Here is a 26,357-nt window from a genome sequence, read left to right as displayed (position 1 = left end):
CTATGATGGTTTAAAAACCAATTGGTGCACCTAATCATGCGATACTATACCATGGTAGGGAGGAAGGGACTTCATCCTGACCGCAACTGGCAATTAATGTATGCTTGGAAGCATGAAGACTGATAAGCCTAATCACCCTTTTCCTAGCTAGTGTAACCGCAGGGCTATTTTCACATCTAATCCTTTTATGAAAAGTACTAAGCTCAGTACTAGCAGGGAGGGACTTTATACTGAGAAGCATGATCACTGGTTAACAGGATTTCTTGGAAATAAAACTCACACTATTTATAGATATGTTTAACAGTACTGGAAATATTATTGCCATGGGTGACCCTTTATATGGATCTATATTATAATGCACTAGTTTCTCTGACTACCTGTCCTCTGACAATATGCATGAGGACAACTGGCTTATACTGCTAAAATGTGTCAGACATGCTCAGTAATGATACTACTTTGCTCTTACGCCATGTTTTTCACTCACAGATCTCAAAGCACTTTATGAAGGTATCATTATGTCTATTTTACCAATGGGGACAGAGAGGGGAGTGACTTGCAGTGGGTCAGTGGCAGATGTGGGAATAGAATGCAGGTCTTTCACTCCCTATTCAGTGTTCTATCCGCTGCCCCTTGTGGATGAAACCTTGGAAGATGTATGTTCCAATACTACTATAAAGCATGACTGCTCCATGGCACTGCTGTTAGTTAAGTGTTAGCAAACATTAAACAAAAGAAGCTGAAGGCAACATCACCTTGCGGTGGGGAGTAGTCATCAGAATCTGTGTCACTTTCACTGCTGTCTTCCACCAGGAAGCTGGGGTAGTTCCAAGACATACTGAGGATGCCATCTGACTCGTGAAGGAGAACATGTGCCAGCATTCGGCCATGGCAGTCCATGACGATAACCTGACCATCAGCAGTGCCAAACAGTACCTGAAAACAACAGAATGGGACACTTAAGAGAGAGACAGTTCCATCAAATGTAACTGATTTAAGACTTCTTAGAATACATCTTGTCAATTAACTAGGTGCATTGAAAATTAATCCAAAGCAAAGTAGTGAGGTGTTCCACGGGTCAGTCTCTAAACTGGTACTACAACCCAGATAAAACATGTTCAAAGAATGTTGTTAAGGTTGCAAAGTCAAGCACTCATAAATTAGGAAATGCAAGAAATAAGGCTGCCTGTGCAACCTTAATTTACCCCCTTCTGCTTATGCATTAGGATATTGCTCCTGTTGACCTCAATGAGAGTGGGACTGAAGAGAGAACTTTCTACCCACCTGACTGAAGTGGGGTGGACTGGATTTTCGGGTGAGGCCTAGGAGGGAATTCTGCTGGGAGGCAGAACTTTAGAGGGACTGGAAATCAACCAGCTGGCCTCATTAGTTTAATAGTTTATTCGATTGTCTATTTATCCCTAAATAAACTTGATTGTGTTCCTCACTTACCCAGACTCTGAGTGTACTTGGAAGAAGGGAAGACAATTAAATTACCTTTAAGGATGACCATGGGGTTTAAAGTTTAAGTTCCTAAAACCTGAGTAAGTTTTCAGGTGAGGACTCAGGACAAACAAATTTGTTTATTTTAAATAAAAAGAAAAGGAGTACTTGGGGCACCTTAGAGACTAACCAATTTATTTGAGCATAAGCTTTCGTGAGCTACAGCTCACTTCATTGGATGCATACTGTGGAAAATACAGAAGATGTTTGTTTTTATACACACAAATCATGAAAAAATGGGTGTTTATCACTACAAAAGGTTTTCTCTCCCCCCACCCCACTCTCCTGCTGGTAATAGCTTATGTAAAGTGATCACTCTCCTTACAATGTGTATGATAATCAAGGTGGGCCATTTCCAGCACAAATCCAGGTTTTCTCCCCCTGCCCCCCCCCCCACAAACCCACTCTCCTGTTGGTAATAGCTTATCTAAAGTGATCACACAGGAGAGTGGGTTTGTGTGTGTGTGTGTGGTGATCACTTTAGATAAGCTATTACCAACAGGAGAGTGGGTTTGTGGGGGGGGGGGCAGGGGGAGAAAACCCGGATTTGTGCTGGAAATGGCCCACCTTGATTATCATACACATTGTAAGGAGAGTGATCACTTTACATAAGCTATTACCAGCAGGAGAGTGGGGTGGGGGGAGAGAAAACCTTTTGTAGTGATAAACACCCATTTTTTCATGATTTGTGTGTATAAAAACAAACATCTTCTGTATTTTCCACAGTATGCATCCGACAGCATATGCTCAAATAAATTGGTTAGTCTCTAAGGTGCCACAAGTACTCCTTTTCTTTTTGCGAATACAGACTAACACGGCTGTTACTCTGAAACCTTTATTTTAAATGGAACCCCTACACATTATTTGAACCTTGCCCTTATTGCTGTTAATGGCATGTGAGAGAAAGATTACAAGAGTGTTTACAATACCTCTAGAGTTTATATAATCCAGAACACCAAGAGGCGGCGAAAGGAGATTGTGTCAGCTGTTAACAATATTAAAGGGACAGATGACTAAGTGAGGTTTTAGCAGAGATATCAAATGGATTATGAGAAACACAAAGGTGGATAGAGGAGGATGAGTTATTCAATTGATGAGCGACAGTTTGGGAGAAAGTGGGAGAATGTCCTCCGACAACCGTGACAAAAGACAATACAATCAATCAACTGGAACTAGATCATTATAGCCCAGGAGGAAGGCAATATGTTACACCTTCAGGAAAAGATAGAGGAGAGCTTCCACCCAATATATCAAACACAAAATGGATGATGTGAGGCTTTTTCTTGTTTAAAATAGTATTTAACGAAGATGCAGTAAGTCCACAGAAACTGGAACTTACAGTTCTCTCTCCCTTAAGCATGTCCTGTGCCTTTATGCTTTGAACAAGTTAAGATCTCTGTGTTTAGAGAATTTTAGAAGACTGGCAACCAACAATAAATAATTTATAATAATGAATCCATGAAATGACAAATGCATTATTCAAGGCAGCTGCTGCTACCACATAGTTCTAACCGAGACACGTATATTTTAGGCAAATTTAACTGAACAACTTGAAATCTAGTGAGTTTCCAAAAAGGAATTAAAAGTAGTTTCATGTACTACATCTGCCCCTTAGTGCACTACCTAATTTTGTGGTTTTACCCTTACATTTTTCATTATTTCAAGTGTGTTTCTCTAACCTGTTGCTGTGTGAAGCACTCATACAAATAAAAAGGGAAAATGACTGACTACACAGGGGAAACAGTGAAAATGTACAAATTAAACAAGCTGGGGAGAGGGGAAATACAGATTTTATTTTCTCATCTGCTACAGTGATCCTAGGTTTTACTGGTACAAATAGTACTTTAAAAAGTTTCAGACAGAAATGTAATTGTAAAGTTCTTTCCAAGCAGATGAAAGGAGGACGCATTCCATATTTCCCATCATGTGCTGATCAACAGCTACAGAAGGCTGAAAGTGAGAGGAGGTAATGCAAATGGGGGAGGAGCTTGGGGAAGCTTTTCATGGCTGGAAGTTTAAAAAAAATAAAATTAAACAATGCAAGCCAAATCCTGCTCTCATTTACACTGGTACAAACCTGGCGTAGCTCCACAGGGGAACTTCAATGAAGGCCTTATTGAAGGCAATGGCGTTATTCCACATTAGCACTGCTATAAGTCAAAGCAGAATTTGGTCATTAACTATAATCACTTTGTGATACAAATGCTTGTGTGCTAAATTCTGATTAATGTATATGCTAAATAATGGTTTGGTTACCAGCCTGCCAATATCATCTTTAAGTATGAGGCTGGAAACGCTCTCCCTTTGCTCAGCCAAACCTTGCCTCTTATTTGTCACCATTTGTACTCGTCTCCCACTCTCATCTTCTTGTCTCCTTTCAGGCTGCCCTGAGATTTGAACTGTTGCCTCCCCGCCCAATCTTCCTGTGCACAAAAAACCTCCTACTTCTCCTTCCAATACCTCCTCTAACTGTTCATCTTCCGCAAAGCCTTCCACAGATAATCACCACCTTCACGTCATGCCGCGACAACACAGACTGTTTTTTTGACCGATCTACTTTGAATTTCACCTGATTGTAAAACTGACTGAATTTGATCTGTTACAGGGAATGTTCCTTCATACTTGTTTGCAAAGTACCAAGCACAGTGGGTGCTTAGCAATAATGTTGTCAAAATGAGATTTTCGGCAGCTGAACTACTGTAGCAATAAGGAAAGCATTTGATACTGTTCCACATGGGAAATTATAGTTAAATTGGAGAAGGTGAGGATTAATACAAAAATCGGAAGGTGGGTAAGGAACTGGTTAAAGAGGAGATTACAATGGGTCATGCTGAAATGACAACTGTCAGGCTGGAGGGACATTACTAGTGGAGTTTCTCAAGGCTTGATCTTGGGACAAATTTTATTTGACATTTTCATTAACGACCTTGGGACAAAAAGTGGGAATGTGTTAATAAAATCTGCAGATGACACAAAGATAGGAGGTATTGCCAATATGGCGATGGACCGGACTATCACACAAGAACATGTAGATGACCTTGAAAACTGGAGTAATACAAATGGGATGACATTTAATCGTGCAAAGTACAAGGTCATGAGCTTAAGGACTAACAACAGTATTTATTATAAGTTGGGGACTTATCAGTTGAAAACGACAGAGGAGAAGACAGACCTGAGTGTATTGGTCAATCATAGGATGACTGTGAGCTGCCAATGTGATGCAGCCATGAAAAAGGCTAATGCAATTTTAGGATGCATCAGGGGAGATATTTCCAGTAGAGATATACAAGTGTTATAACCACTGTACAAGGCACTGGTGAGACCTCATCTGGAATACCTCATCATGTGAAATTCTGGTCTCCCATATTTAAGACAGATGAATTCAAACTGGAACAGGTGCAGAGAAGGGTACGAGGATGACCGGAAGAATAGAGAACCTGATTTATGAGAGGAGACTTAAAGACCTTGGCTTGTTTAGTTTGGCAAAACTAAGACTGAGAGGAGATATGATTACCCTCTATAAAAACAGAAAGGAGGGAGAGGAATTATTTAAGTTAAGGGCCAAGGTTGCTACAAGAACAAAATGGATATAAACTGGTCATCAACAAATTTAGGACTGAAAATTAGACAAACGTTTCTAACCATCAGAGGAACAAAGTTGTAGAACAGCCTTCCAAGGGGAGTAGTGAAAGCAAAAACTTAACTTGTTTCAAGGCTGAACTTGATAAGTTTATGGAGGGGATGGTATGACAAGACTGCCTACAACGGCATATGGACCATCCACATCTGCTTTTAGCTAATATCTCCTAAGACCAGAGATATCTGTGTTATGAGACAGAGAGAACAGAATTTCCTTTTCTACACCTCTAAACCATTCTTTATTTTTATATCAATCATGTCCCCTCCTACTTATCTCCTTCTAAGGTAAACAATCTCCCATCCCTGCACCATTCAGACTGATTTCCCTCGTACAGACCACTCATTTTATAAAGGCTATCATATCCACTCTATTCATCTCATTTCTAAGATGAACAATTCCAATCTTTTCAATATCTCTTTATATGAGAGTTTTTCCAGGTCTCTGGTTATTTTCATTGCTCTTCTCTGAACCTGCTCTAGTTTCATAATAGCCTTTTTGAGTCTTGGCGAACAGTACTGTACACAGTATTCGAGATGCGGCTGCACCACTGATTGATATAGAGGCATCATAATATTTTCCATATTCTCCATCCCATTGCTTATATATCCTAACATCTTGTTTGCTATTTAGATCACAGCTGCATATGAGCAGAGGTCTTCACTGAGTTGTCTACAGTATAACCCAGGACCATTTCTTGAATTGAAACAGCTAATTTAGAACCTTGTAAGGTGTGTATGGTAGTTTAAATTTTCCCCTCCAACGTGTATTTGCATTTATTGACAATGGCTTTCCTTTGCCGTTGTGTTGCCCGTCATCTAGCTTGTTTAGGTCTCTCTGTAGTTCCTCACAATTCTCTCTGGTCCTAACATAAATAACTTTGTGTCATCTGCAAATTTTGCTACCTCACTGCTCACCCTCCTTTCCAGATAATTAATAAAAATATGAAACACAGGACCTAGTACAGAACCCTGGGCTATCCCATTGTTAACTCTTTGCCTTTATGAAAATTAACCATTTACTCTTACTCTTGGTTTTCTGCATCCTAGCCAATTTTTGATCCATGAGAATAATTTGCTTCTAACCCCATGACTACTTACCTTTTTTAGTAGCCTGTAGAGCAGTGGTTCCCAAACTGGGATTCGCGAAATGTTACAGGGGGTTCTTGGGAAAAAATGCCCTAATGGCAGACAGAGCTGTCCCTAGGGACCCCGGGCAGCAAGGGGCCAGCAGCCTGGAGCCCCTGGACTTCCAAGAACTAAGCAGACCAAAGCAAGCATATCTATCCTACTGAGGAAATTTAAACATCAAGACTCCTTATAAGAAATGGAAAGGGAGGGGGATAGTTTTTGCTGTTTTGAAAATTAAATAGACAGCTAGTATAGTTCTTAAAATTATTATGAAGAACAAGTTTAAGCTTTGTTGTAACGTGCGTCGTTTGCCTGGACTGCTCAAGACCTGAATGCTTGTGTAGTAGGAACTCTGAGTTGACTTCTTAAATATCTTCATGCTGTTTCACATCTGATACTCCTTGATGAAACATAGGAGCCTTGTCTTATAACAGGCTTATTCAAAGTGATACAAGCTACAAAAGTGAGATCTTGGAGGAGTGTTGCCATTTTCATAATGTAATAAAAATACTGTAATGGTAAATATTACTTAATAATAAATAGTGCATAATAAGCATGTCATAAAAACAAATTTTATATTTGCAAGATCACTGCTTTTATAATTTATACTCAGGTAAAGGAGAAAATCCCTGGAAATATTCATTTTTAGGAGGGGGTTCGCAAGACTTGTCAGTTTATTGAAAAGAGTTCACAGGTTCTTAAAGTTTGGGAACCACTGCTCTAGAGCGGGACCTTGTTACAGGCCTTTTGCAAGTCTATATAAATTATGTCTACCAGTTCTCCTTTATCCACTGCTTTATAGACATCTTCAAAGACTTCTACAAGACTAGTAAAACACAATTTTCTTTTGCACAAACCATGCTGGTTAGTCCCTATCATATCATGATCTTCCGGGTGTTTTGTTATTGTTTTTAACTATCATTTCAACCAATTTGCCAGGTATATAAACATACTGATTTATCATTCCCTAGATCATCCCTACATTTCTTTTGAAATACAGATACATTTGCTACCCTCCAATCGTCTGCGACAGAAGCTGTTTTTAATGAGAGATGCATGTTTTTGCTAGCAGCTTAGCCACTTCATACTTAAGTGCCTTCAGTATGTGCCACCTTGGTCTGGTGACTTACTGCATTTTAAATTGTCAATCTGCTTCAGCACCTCTTCTTCTGTCACCTCAATCTCTGAGAGTATGAGATACTGAAAGAGAATCTTTGTTACCAAGAAAGAGCATGTCTAGGGCAGGAATCTCCCCAACATTCTTGATGGTGAAGACTGATGCAAAGAAATAATGTAGCTTCTCAGTAATGTCTTTATCTTCATTAATTATTCCCTTTACCCTCTGGTGATCCAGTGACCCACCAAATCTTCCAGTCTTCTTGCTTCTGGTACATTTAAGAATCTCTTGCTGTTTGTTTTTACATGCTTAGCTATTTGCTCTTCTAACTCCATTCTGGCCCTTCTAATTTCCCTCTTATAATTTAACTCCTGTAATTTATGCTCCTGTTTATTGGCTTCTCTAGGGTCAGATTTCCACATTTGAAGAATTTCTGTTTTGAATTGCCTCTCTAACCTTGCCATTAGGGCATATTGATTTACTCCTTGCCTTTCTGGTTCCCTTTTGTTCATCAGTACACATATCTCCTGAAACTCTAGTATTGATTTTCTAAGTAGCATCCATTTCACCTCTAAGGATTTGACTTAATTTATTTAACTTTAGGGCTTTTTTTGACTAATCATCTTTTCTTACTGAAATCTTCCTTTCTTAAGTTTAGTGACACTTTTGGTATCCTACGTTCTGGCTTCGTTTGCTCTAGCGTTGCTGAACTCTGTGTGTGTGTGTCCGTGTTCGCGCATGCACGTGCATTGCTCATCACAGAATGATACCTCAAAAATGACACTCTGCAAAAAGAGACATTAATGCCAACTGTAACTGCACTGTCAGAAATGCAGTACATGGTTCAAGAAGGCTGCATCAGAAGCTCTGTTTGCTTTAATTCAGCCATCTGGCCAAACATTAGTATTCATCTAGGAATCCACATTACACCCTTCGCCATAACGCCATCATATTAATAAAGATAAATCTATTTTTTGTGATCCACGGTTAAAGGACTATAAACTGATTAAAACATAAAACAAACGTACAAATATCTGCTTACGAAGATGTATTTAACAACAGACAAGGTATATGGAAAATTATTACCTCTAAACATTTTCAGTCCTTATTCTAATATAAAAATGTGAATCTCCAGAAAGATTTTGGTTAGACCATTTTATAGTCCATGTAGTCACCAAATTAGCATTGTGTATTCCCTTGTGCGTCCCTCATTTATAGGCGCTACACCTGCAAATTGTGGACAACACAACAGCAATAATCAGCTGCTCCTCTGGTGCTGAGAAACAGCTTTAGGATTTTTCTTCTTCACACACAATCAGAGCAGCATTTCTGGCTTCATACCCACTTCCCTTCTAAACACGCAGAGCGGTGGGATACGGACAGGAGCAGACAGCTGCTCTGCTGCAGAGTGCTTTTTATTTCCATTAAAAATTCAGCTGCTGTAATATGATTTCCTGAACTTTAAAGATGACACAGAAAGAAACATCACCACAATTTGCACAAAAACTGTAAAGAAAATGTGTTAGATTTTTCATTACTGTCATTCAACCTCGACAAAACTGAAGGCAAGGCTTCAATTTCCTTCAGGAATGAAAAAGAGGCAACAGCCAACACATGGATGATATACTAGTATATCCTGCTGCTTGCTCCCATATACACAGAGCAGACGAATTCTCATTCCAGGCCATGAACCGTTTTCACAGGTGCTGCTGGATAGGCTGCATACTTTCACAGGAGAAGTCCTCAGAGTAAAGATAACTATTACAAAGCTCTCAAGTGAGAGGACAAAGCAAATACACTGGAGATCTTGGTGACAACACTGTTTAAGAAACAGTGAAATACTAAAACCAGGGTACTCAGCCAATATTGCTTTACTCCTATCTAACATGATGATATTACAAAGGAGTAAATGTAAATTATCGGAGACTTTTAATATCTTCTTCCTAGAGCCAAAAATACTTATATTCTCAACTTCTGGATCCCAAACAGCAAACTGACTTTGGACATGAGAGAATGGAGACACTTGCCCACCTGAAAGAGATAATCTTGCATATACTGTTTGAAGGCAGACAAATTCTATGAAGTTTGATTTCTTTATAAATCAATAATTATATCTGGTCTAGTTTTGACTCTCTTATCACACAAAGTACATATACATCTCTACATTCTTTCATGACTCTCGAGACACACTTTAGCACATCATGACATACCAATTAGATTATTAATTGAAGAGAATGACCCTCCACAGAAACACTTGGCTTAACATGCTGACTCTTGATTGACAATATGCCTCAGTTACACTATACAGAGACAACCATTATTTTTTGTTACATAACTGCATTCAAAAACAAAACAGTGTAAAACTTCAGCGCCTGCAAGTCCACTCAGTCCTACTTCTTGTTCAGCCAATCGCTAAGACAAACAAGTTTGTTTACATTTACAGGAGATAATGTTACCCACTTCTTGTTTACAATGTCACCAGAAAGTGAAAACAGGCATTTGCATGGCACTTTTGTAGCCGGCATTGCAAGGTATTTACATGCCAGATATGCTAAACATTCATATGCCCCTTCATGCTTCGGCCACCATTCCACAGGACTTGCTTCCATACTGATGACGCTTGTTAAAAAGATAATGCGTTAATTAAATTTGTGATTGAACTCTTTGGGGGAGAAATGTATGTCCCCTGCTGTTTTACCTCATTCTGGTATATATTTCATGTTATGGCCATCTCAGATGATGACCCAGCACATGCTGTTCATTTTAAGAACACTTTCACTGCAGATCTGAGAAAACGCAAAAAAAGGTATCAATATGAGATTTCTAAAGATAACTACAGCACTCAAACCCAAGGTTTAAGAATCTGAAGTGCCTTCCAAAATCTCAGAGGGACGAGGTGTGGAGCATGCTTTCAGAAGTCTTAAAAGAGCAACACTCCAATGTGGAAACTACAGAACCTGAACCACCAAAAAAAGAAAATCAACCTTCTGCTGGTGGAATCTAACTCAGATAATGAAAATGAACATGCATCGGTCTGCTCTGCTTTGGATTGTTATCAAGCAGAACCAGTCATCAGCATGGACACATGTTCCCTGGAATGGTGGTTGAAGCATGAAGGGACATACGAATCTTTAGCACATCTGGCACATAAATATCTTGTGATGCTGGCTATAACAGTGCCACGAGAACACCTGTTCTCACTTTCAGATGACATTGCAAACAAGAAGTGGACAGCATTATCTCCTGAAAATGTAACCAAACTTGTTTGTCCGAGTGACTGGCCGAACAAGAAGTAGGACAGAGTGGACTTGCAGGCTCTAAAATTTTACATTGTTTTATTTTTGAATGCAGGTTTTTTGTACATAATTTTACATTTCTAAGTTCAATGTTCATGATAAAGAGATTGCACTACAGTACTTGTATTAGGTGAACTGAAAAATACTATTTCTTTTGTTTTTTTAAAGTGCAAATACTTGTAATAAAAAACAAATAGAAAGTGAGCACTGTACACTTTGTATTCTGTGTTATAATTGAAATCAATATATTTGAAAATGTAGAAATCATCCAAAAATATTTAAATAAATTGTATTCTATTATTGTTTAACAGTGCGATTAATCGCTCCCCAGTCCTAATTGTTAGGAAATGCAATATGGTCATCGGAAGGTATTTTCTTCACATACATCAGGATAGCAGTAGTGTAAAATACAGGGTAATTTTTTCTGCTAATTGTTTTATGTGCAAGCCCCATTAATTCTACCAAAAACCACCGAATCAGGCAGTGGAAGCCAACTGACACTCAGCATTCTCACACACACTTGGCAGCCTCCTGTACTGTCTCCAAACCAAGACTTCCTTAGCAATTTTCTGAAAGACAGCATAAACCTACTCTACTTCCCTCAGAGAGTATGCTAATGAACTGTTGGTATGAAGAAAGAAAAGGCAGGCTAGAAATGCCATCCAAAAAGACGGCCCTAGCAACAAGGGTGACAACTAGCGAAACTGCAATGGAGAAAAGACTTAGCTGGTAAAATCTACACTGTTTTGGTTCTATTAATTCAGAATTCATAGGTGGTTATTATTACACAGGGTCAGATCATAGCCCAGCTTAGCTGTCTATGCAAGATGTAAGAGGCACTATACATCCTGCCCACTATACAGGCTCCCCAGATCTGGAGTCTGGAGATCTGGAGGGGTAAAGAGGCTACCTCCCTGGGAGCAAGAAGAAAGCAGGGAAGGAATCATTCCTTCTCAACTGCTGCAATCACTACGAAAATGTCAGAATGCTGACAAGAAATCAGCTCTTGGATAAACATCAGCTGCCTTAAGATGGGACCGAGGCAAGACGGAAGTGATACTAGTCAGAACACAGAAATGCTTTGAACAGCTAGCTGAGATGTTGTCTCCACCTTCCAGTGAAGGCAGCCAGGCCCCATTCATCTAATTGATGTGAAGCCTCAAGGTCCTGACTCCTGTTGACTCCTCCCGCAGCCTGGAAGACCAGGAAGCACCAATATTGAAAAAAATCCCTTCCTTCACTTTCACTTCTAGCTTGCTGGCAAACTTCATCCCTTCCCCTACTGATTTTATGTGGAAGGAGCTTCCCCAAATGCCTGTGTAAAAGGGAACACTTGGCAGAGTACCCAGAACTTAATAAATCTGGGTTATGATTAAGGCTGTGAGTCTGTCACAGATTCCGTGACTTTCTGTGACCTCCATAGCGGCTGGTGCTGGCTCAGGGGCTGCCCCTGGGCCAGCAGCAGCAGTTTGGGCGTGTGGGAGGGGGCTCAGGGCTAGGTGCAGGGGGTTGGAGTATGCGGGGAGGGCTTCCCTTGGGGTGGGGAACTCCCCAGCTCCCACTGGCATGGCTCTGCAGCTCCTAGGTGAAGGGCCCAGGGGGCTCAGCATGCTGCCTTTGCCCACAGGCCACACCCCCGCAGCTCCCATTGGCTGCGGTTCCCAGGCAATGGGAGCTGCGCAGCTGGCGCTTGTGGCAGGAGCAGTACATGGAGCCCCCTGGCCCCTGCACCACCTAGGAGTTTCAGGGACACACGGAGCCAGGTAGGGAGCCCCTGCCAGACCTGCCAACCCTCCCCTTCAGCACCAGGAGTGGTCCCGGGCCGCATGCTGCTGCCCGGCCCCTCCCTAGCACCAGCGGGGTCCCAGGCCACCTCCCCCAGCACCTGTGGCACCCCCAGACCACCCTCCCAGAGCACCCACGGCCCCCTGCATTTTACTATATACCCAAGTTTTAGTTAGGGCTATATAGTAAAAGTCATGGACAGGTCACGGGCCGTGAATTTTTGTTTACTGCCTGTGACCTGTCCATGACTTTTACTAAAAATACCCGTGACGAAAACATAGCTTTAGTTATGGTCAACCAAGGGCAGAAGAGATTTCCAAAGTTTGCTGCCAATATCCACTTTAGGATGGGGCACAGAGACACAAACTGCACTTGTGCTGATGGGTGACCTCCTACGGTCCAGTCACAGGATGTACAAACACATTCATCCTCAAACATCTCCTGTGCTTCCTCTCAGACTGAACCCACAGGGTTGTGATGGGCAACTTTTCCTCACAAGGCTCAATTCTCTCCCTCACCCTAATACCTGCATTGGGTCCCCTCTGAACAGAATCCAGTTCAGGGTCTCTGTCAAAGGCCTCTACACGATACATCCCAAACAGAACACCAAAGGCCCTTAAAGCCTCAGAGGAACCACAGAAGGCCTGGATAGAATGTGTTTAATCTTTACTCTGAAGAAAGTCCGCTGAGGATAGAAGTGAGGCCTAGGAAAGCATCTACTGTGCTATCGAACTGATGATGTGGCTGCTCATTGCACACAACACAGAATGAACTGTCAGTGCTTGGCTGCAAAGTGGCTGTGAGCTCTGAGCTCTCCCACCTTCTGTCATCCTTATCCTCGAATGCTGTGTGCTCGGAAAATGGTGCAACAGCATCCACTTGATTCAAAAAAAGGCAAGGGAAAGACCAGGGAACAAACACTAAAGGAAACTGTTTAGAGGACTCAAGAAATCACTGAGAAACCTTTTATTTCTAGTAAGTGCAAAATGCATTTTAAAATAATCCAGTAAAAAGAAGAGAGAGAGACCAAACAACATTCACTAAACTAGCATCACTTCCTTTCATAAAGCTCTGACATTGTTATTTGGTGTTTAACAGTCAAGTTACTAAGCAAAGAACAAATACATGTTACTTGTTTCCAACATTTATTTTTTTATATATATATATATATATATATATATATATAAAAAAATCAAGAATAGCAAAGTCTCACCAAAAGCCTTTAAACATTCTGAGTATATATAAAAATCCCACATGTTTTGTCTAGAAAGGACTGCATTAGGATATTAAACATTCATAAAACTCTTAGCACGAACCACCTAAGGTCATTAATTTTAATGACAAGCCTTCCATGAAAGCTTGAAATGCTTCTAAAATAGTCCAAAAATATTAAGATATTTAAGTTGTACAGGGTTTATCTGATCGTTTTTCTAAATAAAAACTTGTCTTGAAAGCCAACTGAAGTGTACTTTTCCTGTTGTCTATTTGCTTTTTTGATGTTACTGCTACCCAGTTTTTTGCTCCATTATGCAGCACAAAGCACATGGTCCCTTTTATATGTAATTTAACCACTGAATTCTTTGTGGATTGAATAAATTACCTAGTTAGTTAATAACACTTCCTATATGCCATAAAAATTTTGAAGCCATTTTCCCCCAGTTATTTGTGCACTGTATCTATCAATGGAAATGTCTTGTTGTGCCTTCTTAAAGGTTACAACGTCTTCACTAAAATACTGATCATTTCTAATCATCCTAAATATGTACGATAAGCACATTGGAAGGTGAGATGCATTCAAAATTTTGATTGGGGAAAAACATATTTGCATGTGCAAAGAGACAAAAATATAGCTATTTCTTGGCATTTTTAAAAGAACCATACTAGGAGGTGGGGAATACTTTAATAAAGAAAGACCAAATGCACTGCTTATACTTTCAGTTCTTACATCCTGCAGTTTATGTCCTTCCTCCCATCCCCACATGCAACATAATTAGGGCAAATTCCCCCATCACTGCCACATGTACATAGCTCCCTTTCATCATTCTGTCAGCTCATTAAAGTCCCGTCTTCAAGATTTTTTCACAGTTACATGCATGTACGTAATTAAACTTGATAAATGCAAACACTACAGTAGTAACAAGTACCTGAATCATGCTGCTGCTACAGCACCTGACTAATAACTAGTGATATGGTAAATGGAAACACAATCCATAAGTCTGGAGCACCACACATCAGTATAGTGTGTAAAAGACTACCTAGGGGGGAAAGGCATAATTGAGCATGTGTGGTGCAAAATTTCCGAATGCTTAGAACTCCATTATTTCTAAGGTAGATTTTTTCAGCTATGTCAGAGCTACTTCTCCTTATTTCAGAAGAAGTCCAAAACAGCTCCTTCCCTGATGAGGAAGAAGCAAGTGCAATCTGCGTGCTATCTGTGAAGGCACGGAGATCCAAGACAAGCACAGTGGGAGAAACCATGGCAGTTTGCACCATGACCAGGGACAGATGTGTCTGTCGGATTCCTCGCCACAAAAGTAGGAGCATACCAGAGTATTTCAGGGAGCTGAGAGAGGGACTGAGGTCACTCCTCTTGGCAGGCTGATCCCATAGGCAGACATGCCAACTCTTGCGAATCTATCGCGAGAGACACGATTTCCAAGTACAATTAAGCCTCATTCATGATCTTGCAATAGACTTGCCAAATCTCAGGATATTTTTCCTACTGGCAGGGCCGGCCTTAGGGGTAGGCCACGTGGATGACCACCCAGGGCGCCATGGGCGGGGGTGCCGTCTAAGTGCTGCAAGCTGGCAGGCCTGGGCTGCTGGAGCGGGAATGAGTGCAGGCGATGCTGCTCAGAGCTGCCAGTCCGGCGGGGAGGTGTAGGCAGCAGGGCTCGCCCCTGCAGAGCCAGTGGACCAGTCTCTAGGTTTCCCCTTTCCACAGGCGTGGTGGTCACGGGGTGCATGTTCGAGGAAGACCCCGGGCTCAGAAACTCCTCCCTGTACAGCCTGGCCTGGGCAGCCGGAGAGTGGCGGCTGCTGGCTAGATGCCCAGCTCTGAAGGCAGCGGCACAGGAATTTGATGCCAGCAGGAGGAGCTGTTGTGATGACTCAAGAAGCTCCTCCAGCCCTGTGATTTCCAGGATTGGTCATGTGACAGAGCTCTACGTGGCAGCCTTGGGGCTAAGAACACAGACCTGACCTGCCTTCATGTATGGCCCTACAGCAGAGGAGAGGGGGAGGAGTCAGGGAAAAGCTACTGTTGAGTCCAGGGCCTTCCCTACTTTGGATCTTCTCCTCTACTTGGGATCTCGATAGAGGAGAAGCCCAGGGGGGAGGGGAGCACGTCAGGGGAAGGGGGAGTCAGTGAGGTAATGTTGGTTGGTCCAGGGAAGGGGAGAAACCCGGAGGCAGCAAGCCAGGAGATGGGGGAGGGAATCAAGACAGTCATAGGAAATGAATGGCACGTGAGGTCCCCTATCATAGAGTTGAGGAGAGGGTAACTGGAGTCTCCATCTGAACAGCCAGGGAGAGACTTTTCAATCTGAAATTATCACACATATTCAGAACATTAGAGAGGGGTGAAAATGTAAACAGGCAAACTCAAAAACCTGGTTTGATGTTTTTAAAATCTCAGGATTTTTTGAGAATCCGACTCATGATCCTATTGCACAGGTTATGACTTGAGTGTGCTTCTTGTTAGTGAGCTGGTAGTTGTGGGCCCAATTCTGTGAGGTGCTGAGTGTCTTCAACTCCCATAAAACTAAATGGGAGTTGAGGGTATAGCCTATAGGGCAAAGTTTGCTTATGGTAATTGAAAATGTGCTGAAATGGAAGTGGGGAGTAGGCCTTTAGGCCCAAAGCTGAGTCTTCATATTAGCTAAACCAGTTTTTAGCATGAATCAATAAGCGGTATTAATAGAAATGACATAAGGCATAACCTTTGGTCATGTAGTAAATAAGGCTTTGTTCTAACTGGTTTTAGCAGGCATTATAGGGGAATTTTGGGATGTTTTGGAATATTGGTAACTGCAGAATTTGAACTGATGCAAATGAGAATTTGAATGATATTTGATATTAACAGCTAGTAAAAAAATAGAAGATATTTGGATTTGGGAGTATGAAAGATTAAACATGACACAGTAAATAAAGATAGAGTAAAAGGTAGGTTAATTAGGTAAGTGGTGTTATAATAAGTGGTTTAGATTAGCGCACGCTCATCCACCATGGAGGTACTGTTAGAGAAAGGATATATACTCATTCTTCTCATCCAGGGACACATCATCCCTGGATGCACCATTTCACCTTGAAATGTAAGTATAAATGCAGTGTATAGTTAAACAGTAAGGCTTGTTTGCTTTAACCAATTATTTCATTTTAAATAGTCTTTAATTCTATCACTTGTGTCATTCACAGTCCTCTACTAAATAAAATTATCTGTAACTGCCCCAGAGGCTCAAACCTTAGAGAGTTCAGTTTGCTTCTATTCCTTATCTTTAAACTATTAATTGGGAACTCATAAATCAAGGCTGTCTGAGAATTTCCCAGGAGGCACTCAGCACATTTTATTATTATAGTTCAACCTCAGATATTTGAAGGACTGTGGAACAAGCATGAAACCTTCAGCTAGTAAGAGATGTTGGTTCTGCAGGTTTTAAGTCTGTACTCAGGCAGACCTGAGCATAGATTTCTAAGGCACAAATCTTGCAATTTTACTCCTGGGGGAATTCTGTGCCAAAAAATTAAAAATTCTGTGCACAATATTTTAAAATTCTACATATTTTATTTATCAAAATAACACAATATAATCATGCCAGCTTCAATTATTTTGGTTTGGTTTTTTTTCAAATTACCCATCAACAAGTATGTCTGTAACAATACAGACACAAAAAAAGATACAGGAAATGTTTCTTTGACAAACAGATTCCTTACTAGGCATATTAATACTTTGAGTAATTCATTTAAACTACAATACAGATATGTATTTCCTTTACCCCTCAGAAGCAGTGCAAAGGCTTGAGGGGGTCAGGGTAATGGAGGAGCTGAGGGAGAGGAAAGGAGCCTGGGAGTGAACCTGAAGGGTTATTGGGTATGGTTTCGAGAAGTATGAAACAGGCCAACCAGGTTTACCTTGTCCAGAAGCGCTGCTGGGAAGTGAATCCACGGCAGAGAGGGAGCAACCAGGGACAGGGCTCAGTGGGGCTGTGACCCCAGACCCAGCCAGCGAGAGGGAACAGGTCCCACTCCCTTCCCCAGCAGCTGAATTCCAGACCGAGCTGCAGAAGGATCCCTCCTTGGAGAAGCTGAGGAAACTTGCTGGCCACAGCACTGCAAACCCCCTTGGGGAGGGCTTCAGGGACAGATTCCTGTGGGAGAAGGGATTCCTGTATCGGGAATGGGCTCCCCAAGGGGAAGTAGAACTGTTGGGAATCAGGAGGTAGCTGATGGTGCCCCAGAAGTATCGCCGCAGGCTATTGTACCTGGCCCACGATGTCCCTCTCCCAGGACACCAGGGGATCCAACACCCCAGGCAGAGGCTGCTGCAGAACTTTTACTGGCCTGAAGTCTGTGACGCAGCCCAGCAGGTCCTGCGACCCCTGCCAGAGGGTGGGGAAAGCCCGGGATAAGAGTGAAGCTCCCTTGAGACCCCTGACCATCATAGAGGAACCTTTCCAGAAGGTGGCTATGGACATAGTGGGGCCCCTCAGCAAGGCGATCCATGCAGGGAAGAAATACATCCTGGTGGTGATGGATTTCGCCACCCGCTACCCAGGGGCAGTGGCTCTGTCCTCCACCGAGGCAGACACCATGGCAGATGTGCTGCTGACCATCTTCAGCAGAGTGGGCGTCCCCAGCGAGGTCCTTACAGACAAGGGATCCAATGTCATGTCAGCCCTGCTCCGGGGCTTGTTGGAGAACTGTGGGGTCTGGCCCACCTGGGCCTCTGCATATCACCTTCAGTCCAACAGGCTGGTGGAGAGATTTTATGGGACCCTGAGGATGTTGCTGAGGACTTTTATGAATCAGCATCCGCAGGATTGGGACAAGTACCGGCCCCACCTGTGGTACAGGCTTCCCTTTTGAGTTGCTGTATGGGAGGAGAGTGAGGGGACCCCTGGACCTGGTAAGGGACAGTTGGGAGGAGAACGGGGAAGATCCCCTGGTGGATCTGTTCCCTGAGGTGGGAGCCAATCCTCCCATCAGGTGTACCCCGTTCAGAGTCACTGGGAAAACAGCCCAGAAAATGGAGAGAGAGGTCAAGGACATGCTGACTTTAGAGGTGATCCAGCCGTTCAACAGCCCATGGGCCTCACCCGTGGGGCTGATTTCCAAGAAAGACAGGTCAATCTGGTTTGGGGGGACTATCGGAAGCTTAAAGCCATCACCGTGTCTGATGCCTACCCCAGGCCTAGGCCTGGTGAGATTCTAGACAAGCTGGGGGGGGGGGGGTGGAGAACTTGGCCCTGGCGTACATTAAGGACATCTGTGTCTTTAGCCAGACCTGGGAGGAACATGTGTCCCAGGTGAAGATGGTGCTGGGCTGCCTCAAGGAGGCAGGACTGACTGTAAAAGCTGGAAGGTGTAAGGTGCAGATGGCAGAGGCATTGTACCTGGGCCACAAGGTGGGGAGAGGCAGAAAAAGCCCAGGAGGCTGCCCACCAGAGAGTTATGGAGGCAGCGAAAGAGGCAGAGAAAACCCAGGAGGTTGCCCACAGGAGAGCTATGAAGGCAGAGAAAACCCAGGAAGCTGCCCACAGGAGAGCTATGGAGGCAAAGGAAAAAGAAATGGAGAAGAGGGAAAAAGAGAGGAAGCAAGCACTGGAGATAGAGAAGGCAAGGGCTCAGCAGAATATACCGGATAACCCTAACAATCCTTCCCCAACAATCCACAAATGGGACTCACTATGTCCACAGTATGATGAATTCAGTGATATTGCTGAATATTTTCTCACCTTTCAGAGACTCTGCACACTCCATAAAATTCCTGAAGCTCACAAGATGACCACATTGATCGCAAAATTGACTGGAGGAGCTCTGGACATATTCAATAAGATGCCTATTGATGAGACTTCTGACTACAATAAATTCAAGGATTTGGTTTTAAAGCAATTTCAAGTTACATCTGAAACTTACAGAGTAAAATTTCGAACCCTTAAGAGAGGGTCTGGACTAAGTAATGGGGCTTATCTAAACCAGATGACAGATCTTGTTTGATAAATGGCTCAATGGATGGGCTGTAACTAACTTTGGAGGAATGCGGGATTTGATGACTCAGGAGCAATTCCTGAATACGTCCAAGGAGGATATAAAACAGTGTTTGTGGGATAAGAAAATGGACTCAGCAGGAAGTCTTGCTTCTTATGCTGATCAATATGAGCATTCCCAGACTGCCAAAGAGGCGGGGCAAACCGGAACAAAACGGGTGGAGGGAGGAGAGAGAAACAACCCTGGTTGCAGTTGGAGTGGATACCAGAAGGAACACCCTCAGACCACACCCTACTACCAGGGGCAGCCCAAGGCTACAATTACACCCCAAGGAACACTCCAGATACCTTATTGTCCCGCCACAACGTTCTCCAGCAACCCACCTCGCCCCAGTGACCAGTCAGCTGGGCAATGTTTTAAATGTAACGAGCTGGGGCATGTAAAGGCCAACTACCCCAAGAACCCCAACAGACTACAGATCATTGCACCAGAATCACCCCAGAGGGCCTCAGGCCCAGATGCCTCCCAGATACCCTGAGAGCGGAGGGAAACTGTGAGTATGGGCGGGAAGAAGGTCACAGCGTGGAGGGACACTGGAGCACAAGTGTCGGCTATCCATGCTTCCTTAGTGGACCCCAATTTAATAGACCCAGAGGTCCAAGTGACGATTCAACCCTTCAAGTCAAACTCTTTTGACTTGCCTACAGCCAAATTGCCAGTCCAGTACAAGGGCTGGTCAGGAACGTGGACTTTTGCAGTCTATGACGATTATCCCATCCTCATGCTGTTGGGGGAAGACTTGGCCAATCATGTGAAGCTAGCCAAGAGGGTGGGAATGGTCACCCACAGCCAGGCTAAGCAAGCTGTCATGCCTAGCTCTGTTCCGGAAACTTTTACCAAGACCCGGTCAGAGGTGATGGAACCAGACCCCATACCAACGTCTGCAACAGCAGTAATGGATCCAGTCCCAGAGACCCAGACAGAGCCAGTCCCGGAACCGGCGGAACAACCAGAACCAGAACCATTGCCAGCACTGAATCCAGTACTTGCAACCCCAACACCAGAAGGCCCCACCGAACCTGCACCGGCAGCAGCAGATAACCCTACACAAGAGGCTCAGCCGGAGCCTGAACCCCAACATAGTGCACCAGGGGAGAGTGGTTCACAGTCAACGGAAACAGCCCCATCACTGGCATCACTTCCAGAGGGACCAAGCCCCGGTCCACAATCCAATGAGGAACTAATGTCTCCAGCATCAAGGGAACAGTTCCAGACTGAACAGGAAGCAGATGAAAGCCTCCAGAGACCTTGGATGGTGGCACGGAGCAACCCACTGCCTCTCAGCTCTTCTAATCGATCCAGGTTTGTGGTAGAAAGAGGACTTTTATACAAGGAAATTCTTTCTGGTGGACACCAGGGAGACTGGCATGCTCAGAGACAGTTGGTAGTTCCAACCAAGTACCAGGTAAAGCTATTAAGCTTAGCCCACAATCATCCTAGTAGCCATGCTGGGGTGAACAGAACCAAAGACCATTTGGGAAAGTCATTCCACTGGGAGGTAATGGGCAAGGATGTTTCTACCTATGTCCGGTCTTGTGAGGTGTGCCAAAGAGTGGGAAAACCCCAAGACCAGGTCAGAGTCCCTCTCCAGCCACTCCCCATCATTGAGGTTCCATTTCAAGGAGTAGCTGTGGATATTCTGGGTCCTTTTCCAAAAAAGACACCAGAGGAAAGCAGTACATACTGACTTTCATGGATTTTGCCACCCGATGGCCGGAAGCAGTAGCTCTAAGCAACACCAGGGCTAAAAGTGTGTGCCAGGCACTAACGGACATTTTTGCCAGGGTAGGTTGGCCAATGACATCCTTACAGATGCAGGAACTAATTTCCTGGCAGGAACTATGGAAAGCCTTTGGGAAGCTCATGGGGTGAATCACTTGGTTGCCACCCCTTACCACCATCAAACAAACAAATGGCCTGGTGGAGAAGTTTAATGGAACTTTGGGGGCCATGATACGTAAATTCGTAAATGAGCACTCCAATGATTGGGACCTAGTGTTGCAGCAGTTGCTCTTTGCCGACACAGCTGTACCACATCCCAGTTTAGGGTTTTCACCATTTGAACTTGTATACAGCCGCGAGGTTAAGGGGCCAATACAGTTGGTGAAGCTGCAATGGGAGGGGTTTACACCTTCTCCAGGAACTAACATTCTGGACTTTGTAACCAACCTACAAAACACCCTCCAAACCTCTTTAGCCCTTGCTAAAGAAAACCTAAAAGATGCTCAAAAAGAACAAAAAGCCTGGTATGATAAACATGCCAGAGAGCGGTCCTTCAAAGTAGGGGACCAGGTCATGGCCTTAAAGGCACTCCAGGCCCATAAAATGGAAGCGTCGTGGGAAGGGCCATTCACGGTCCAAGAGCGCCTGGGAGCTGTTAATTATCTCATAGCATTCCCCACCTCCAACCGAAAGCCTAAGGTGTACCATATTAATTCTCTAAAGCCCTTTTATTCCAGAAAATTAAAGGTTTGTCAGTTTACAGCCCAGGGAGAAGATGATGCTGAGTGGCCTGAAGGTGTCTACTACGAAGGGAAAAGTGATGGCGGCGTGGAAGAGGTGAACCTCTCCAAAACTCTTGGGCGTATGCAGTGACAGCAGATCAAGGAGCTGTGCACTAGCTATGCGCCGACGTTCTCAGCCAACCCAGAACTGACTGAATGGGCATACCACACCATTGACATAGATCATGCTCACCCAATTAGAGCCCAACCTTACCGGGTGTCTCCTCAAGCTAAAACTGCTATAGAATGGGAGATCCAGGATATGCAACAGATGGGTGTAATCTGCCCCTCTGGCAGTGCATGGGCATCGCCAGTGGTTCTAGTTCCCAAACCAGATGGGGAGATACGTTTTTGCGTGGACTACCGTAAGCTAAATGCTGTAACTCGCCCAGACAACTATCCAATGCCACGCACAGATGAACTATTGGAGAAACTGGGACGGGCCCAGTTCATCTCTACCTTGGACTTAACCAAGGGGTACTGGCAGGTACCGCTAGATGAATCCGCCAAGGAAAGGTCAGCTTTCACCACACATGTCAGGCTGTATGAATTTAATGTGCTCCCTTTCGGGCTGCGGAATGCACCTGCCACCTTCCAAAAACTTGTAGATGGTCTCCTAGCGGGATTAGGAGAATATGCAGTCACCTACCTTGACAATGTGGCCATATTTTCGGATTCCTGGGCAGAACACCTGGAACAACTACAAAAAGCCTGCAAGCGCCTAAGGGAGGTGGGACTAACTGTTAAGGCTAAGAAGTGTCAAATAGGCCTAAACAGAGTGACTTACCTTGGACACCAGGTGGGTCAAGGAACTATCAACCCCCTACAGGCCAAAGTGGATGCTATCCAAAAGTGGCCTGTCCCAAAGTCAAAGAAACAGGTCCAATCCTTCTTAGGCTTGGCCGGTTATTACAGGCGATTTGTACCGCAATACAGCCAAATCGCCACCCAACTGACAGACCTAACCAAAAAGAAACAGCCAAATGCCGTTCAGTGACGAAGAGTGTCAGAAGGGCCTTTAACCAACTTAAAGCGACACTCATGTCCAACTCTGTGCTAAGGGTCCCAGACTTTGACAAACCGTTCCTAGTAACCACAGATGCGTCCGAGCGTGGTGTGGGAGCAGTCTTAATGCAGGAAGGACTGAATCAAGAGTTCCACCCTGTTGTGTTTCTCAGCAAGAAGCTGTCTGAGAGGGAAAACCACTGGTCAATCAGTGAAAAGGAATGTTACGCCATTGTCTACACTCTGGAAAAGCTACGCCAATATGTTTGGGGACTGCGTTTCCACCTGCAAACCGATCATGCTGCGCTACAGTGGCTTCATATCACCAAGGGAAATAACAAAAAACTTATTCGGTGGAGTTTAGCTCTCCAAGATTTTGATTTCGACATACAACACATTTCAGGAGCTTCTAACAAAGTGGCTGATGCACTCTCCTGTGAAAGTTTCCCAGAATCAACTGGTCCAAATCATCCTTAAGATGTGGAAAATATTGTTACTCTTTATACAGTTAGTAGTATATTTAGAGGTGAATGTGACTTATTAACTCTGTTTTCTCCTTTGAGCTCCAGGAAGAAATCATAGCCAGTGTTTCACCCTATCTGTGATTTGGGGGATGTGTCATAAATATAAAGAGAAGGGTAACCACCTTTCTGTATACAGTGCTATAAAATCCCTCTTGGCCAGAGGGAAAACCCTTTCACCTGTACAGGGTTAAGAAGCTAAGGTAACCTCGCTGGCACCTGACCCAAAATGACCAATGAGGGGACAAGATACTTTCAAATCTGGAGGAGTGGGGGGGAACAAAGGCTTCTGTCTGCCTGTGTGATGCTTTTGTCGGGAACAGATTAGAAATGCAAGCCTTACAACTCCTGTAAAGTTGGTAAGTAATCTAGCTAGAAAATGTGTTAGATTTTCTTTTGCTTAATGGCTTGTAAAATAAGCTGTGCTGGAGGGACCTTGTAAACTGGAGTAATAGTAATAGTATGAAATTTAATAGTGAGAAGTGTAAGGTCATGCATTTAGGGATTAATAACAAGAATTTTAGTTATAAGCTAGGGACGCATCAATTAGAAGTAATGAGGAGGAAAAGGACCTTGGAGTATTGGTTGATCATAGGATGACTATGAGCCGCCAATGTGATATGGCTGTGAAAAAAGCTAATGCGGTCTTGGGATGCATCAGGAGAGGTATTTCCAGTAGGGATAAGGAGGTTTTAGTACCATTATACAAGGCACTGGTGAGACCTCACCTGGAATAGTGTGTGCAGTTGTGGTCTCCCATGTTTAAAGAAGGATGAATTCAAACTGGAACAGGTACAGAGAAGGGCTACTAGGATGATCCGAGGAATGGAAAACTTGTCTTATGAAAGGAGACTCAGGGAGCTTGGCTTGTTTAGCCTAACTAAAAGAAGGTTGAGGGGAGATATGATTGCTCTCTATAAATATATCAGAGCGATAAATACCGGAGAGGGAGAGGAATTATTTAAGCTCAGTACCAATGTGGACACAAGAACAAATGGATATAAACTGGCCACTAGGAAATTTAGACTAGAAATTAGACGAAGGTTTTTAACCATCAGAGGAGTGAAGTTTTGGAATAGCCTTCCAAGGGAAGCAGTGGGGGCAAAAGATCTATCTGGTTTTAAGATTAAACTCGATAAGTTTATGAAGGAGATGGTATGATGGGATAACATGGTTTTGGTAATTAAATATTCATGGTAAATAGGTCCAATGGCCTGTGATGGGCTATTAGATGGGGTGAGATCCGAGTTACCCAAGAAAGAATTTTCTGTAGTATCTGGCTGATGAATCTTGCCCATATGCTCAGGGTTTAGCTGATCGACATATTTGGGGTCGGGAAGGAATTTTCCTCCAGGGCAGATTGGAAGAGGCCCTGGAGGTTTTTCGCCTTCCTCTGTAGCATGGGGCACGGGTCACTTGCTGGAGGATTCTCTGCTCCTTGAAGTCTTTAAACTACAATTTGAGGACTTCAATAGCACGGATATAGGTGTGAGGGTTTTTTTTGTAGGAGTGGTGGGTGAAATTCTGTGGCCTGTGTTGTGCAGGAGGTCAGAGTAGATGATCATAATGGTCCTTTCTGACTTAAATATCTATGAATGTATATTCTTGTTTTTGTGTCTTTTTGTAACTTAAGGTTTTACCTAGAGGGATTCTCTATGTTTTGAATCTGATTACCCTGTAAGGTATTCACCATCCTGATTTTACAGAGGTGATTCTTTTACCTTTTCTTTAATTAAAATTCTTCTTCTAAGAACCTGATTGATTTTTCATTGTTCTTAAGATCCAAGGGTTTGGGTCTTTGTCCACCTGTACCAAATGGTGAGGATTATTATCAAGCTTTCCCCAGGAAAGGGGGTGTAGGGCTTGGGGGGATATTTTGGGGGAAGACGTCTCCAAGTGGGCTCTTTCCCTGTTCTTTGTTTAAAACGCTTGGTGGTGGCAGCATACTGTTCAAGGACAAGGCAAAGTTTGTACCTTGGGGAAGTTTTTAACCTAAGCTGGTAAGAATAAGTTTAGGGGGTCTTTCATGCAGGTCCCCACATCTGTACCCTAGAGTTCAGAGTGGGGAAGGAACCTTGACAGGGAGGTGGAGGGGAGGGAAGGGATTGTTAGGGAGTTGGGGAGTCTCCCCCTGCAGAACCTGGCTGACCTCTAGACTTTCCCATTCAGTCAGACACATATCCCCCTGTATCTGTGTGTCCCTGCACCTCCTACCCCCATCCCCATGTGTCCCTGCATCCCACCTCCCATTCAGTCCCAGCTCAATGTTGTCACCACACTAGCTCCTGAGCCCATGCCCCAGTCTGTCCCCGCACTAGACCTTCTGAACCACAGTCTGTGACCTCCAGCAGCCCTGCTTGCCCTGCTCTGTCCGTCTGGTGCCTCCTCACCTGTCCCCACTGTGAGGAACACAGCCACTCTGGCTGGTTGCCCCCTCTTCTGGCAATGCAGCAGCCCCTGGTGGGCAAAAGGTATAACTGCAGTGCCTCTCTAGCAGAATCTATATTCTGCAGAGAAAAAAAATTGGGAGGACGGGGGGGATGAATTCTGTGCATGTGCAGTGGCAGAATTTCCCCAATGTACAAAACCCCATTGA

The 26,357-nt window shown here is 43.6% G+C and overlaps 1 protein-coding gene across 1 annotated transcript in view; it reads right to left on the bottom strand.

Annotated features, from left to right (window-relative positions):
* The window catches only part of TULP4 (TUB like protein 4), a 272,567-nt gene that overhangs the window by 58,629 nt on the left and 187,581 nt on the right, over positions 1 to 26,357 (bottom strand). Inside the window, exon 5 of the mRNA XM_074948695.1 lies at positions 753 to 933. Within this exon, the coding sequence (XP_074804796.1) occupies positions 753 to 933 (181 nt within the window). The remainder of the gene's footprint in view (positions 1 to 752; positions 934 to 26,357) is intronic.

This window comes from Natator depressus, chromosome 3, assembly GCF_965152275.1.
Source record: "Natator depressus isolate rNatDep1 chromosome 3, rNatDep2.hap1, whole genome shotgun sequence".
Classification (NCBI taxonomy): domain Eukaryota; kingdom Metazoa; phylum Chordata; order Testudines; family Cheloniidae; genus Natator; species Natator depressus.
The sequence above is the reverse complement of the archived record's forward strand: the minus strand, read 5'-3'. Positions and strand labels throughout refer to the sequence as shown.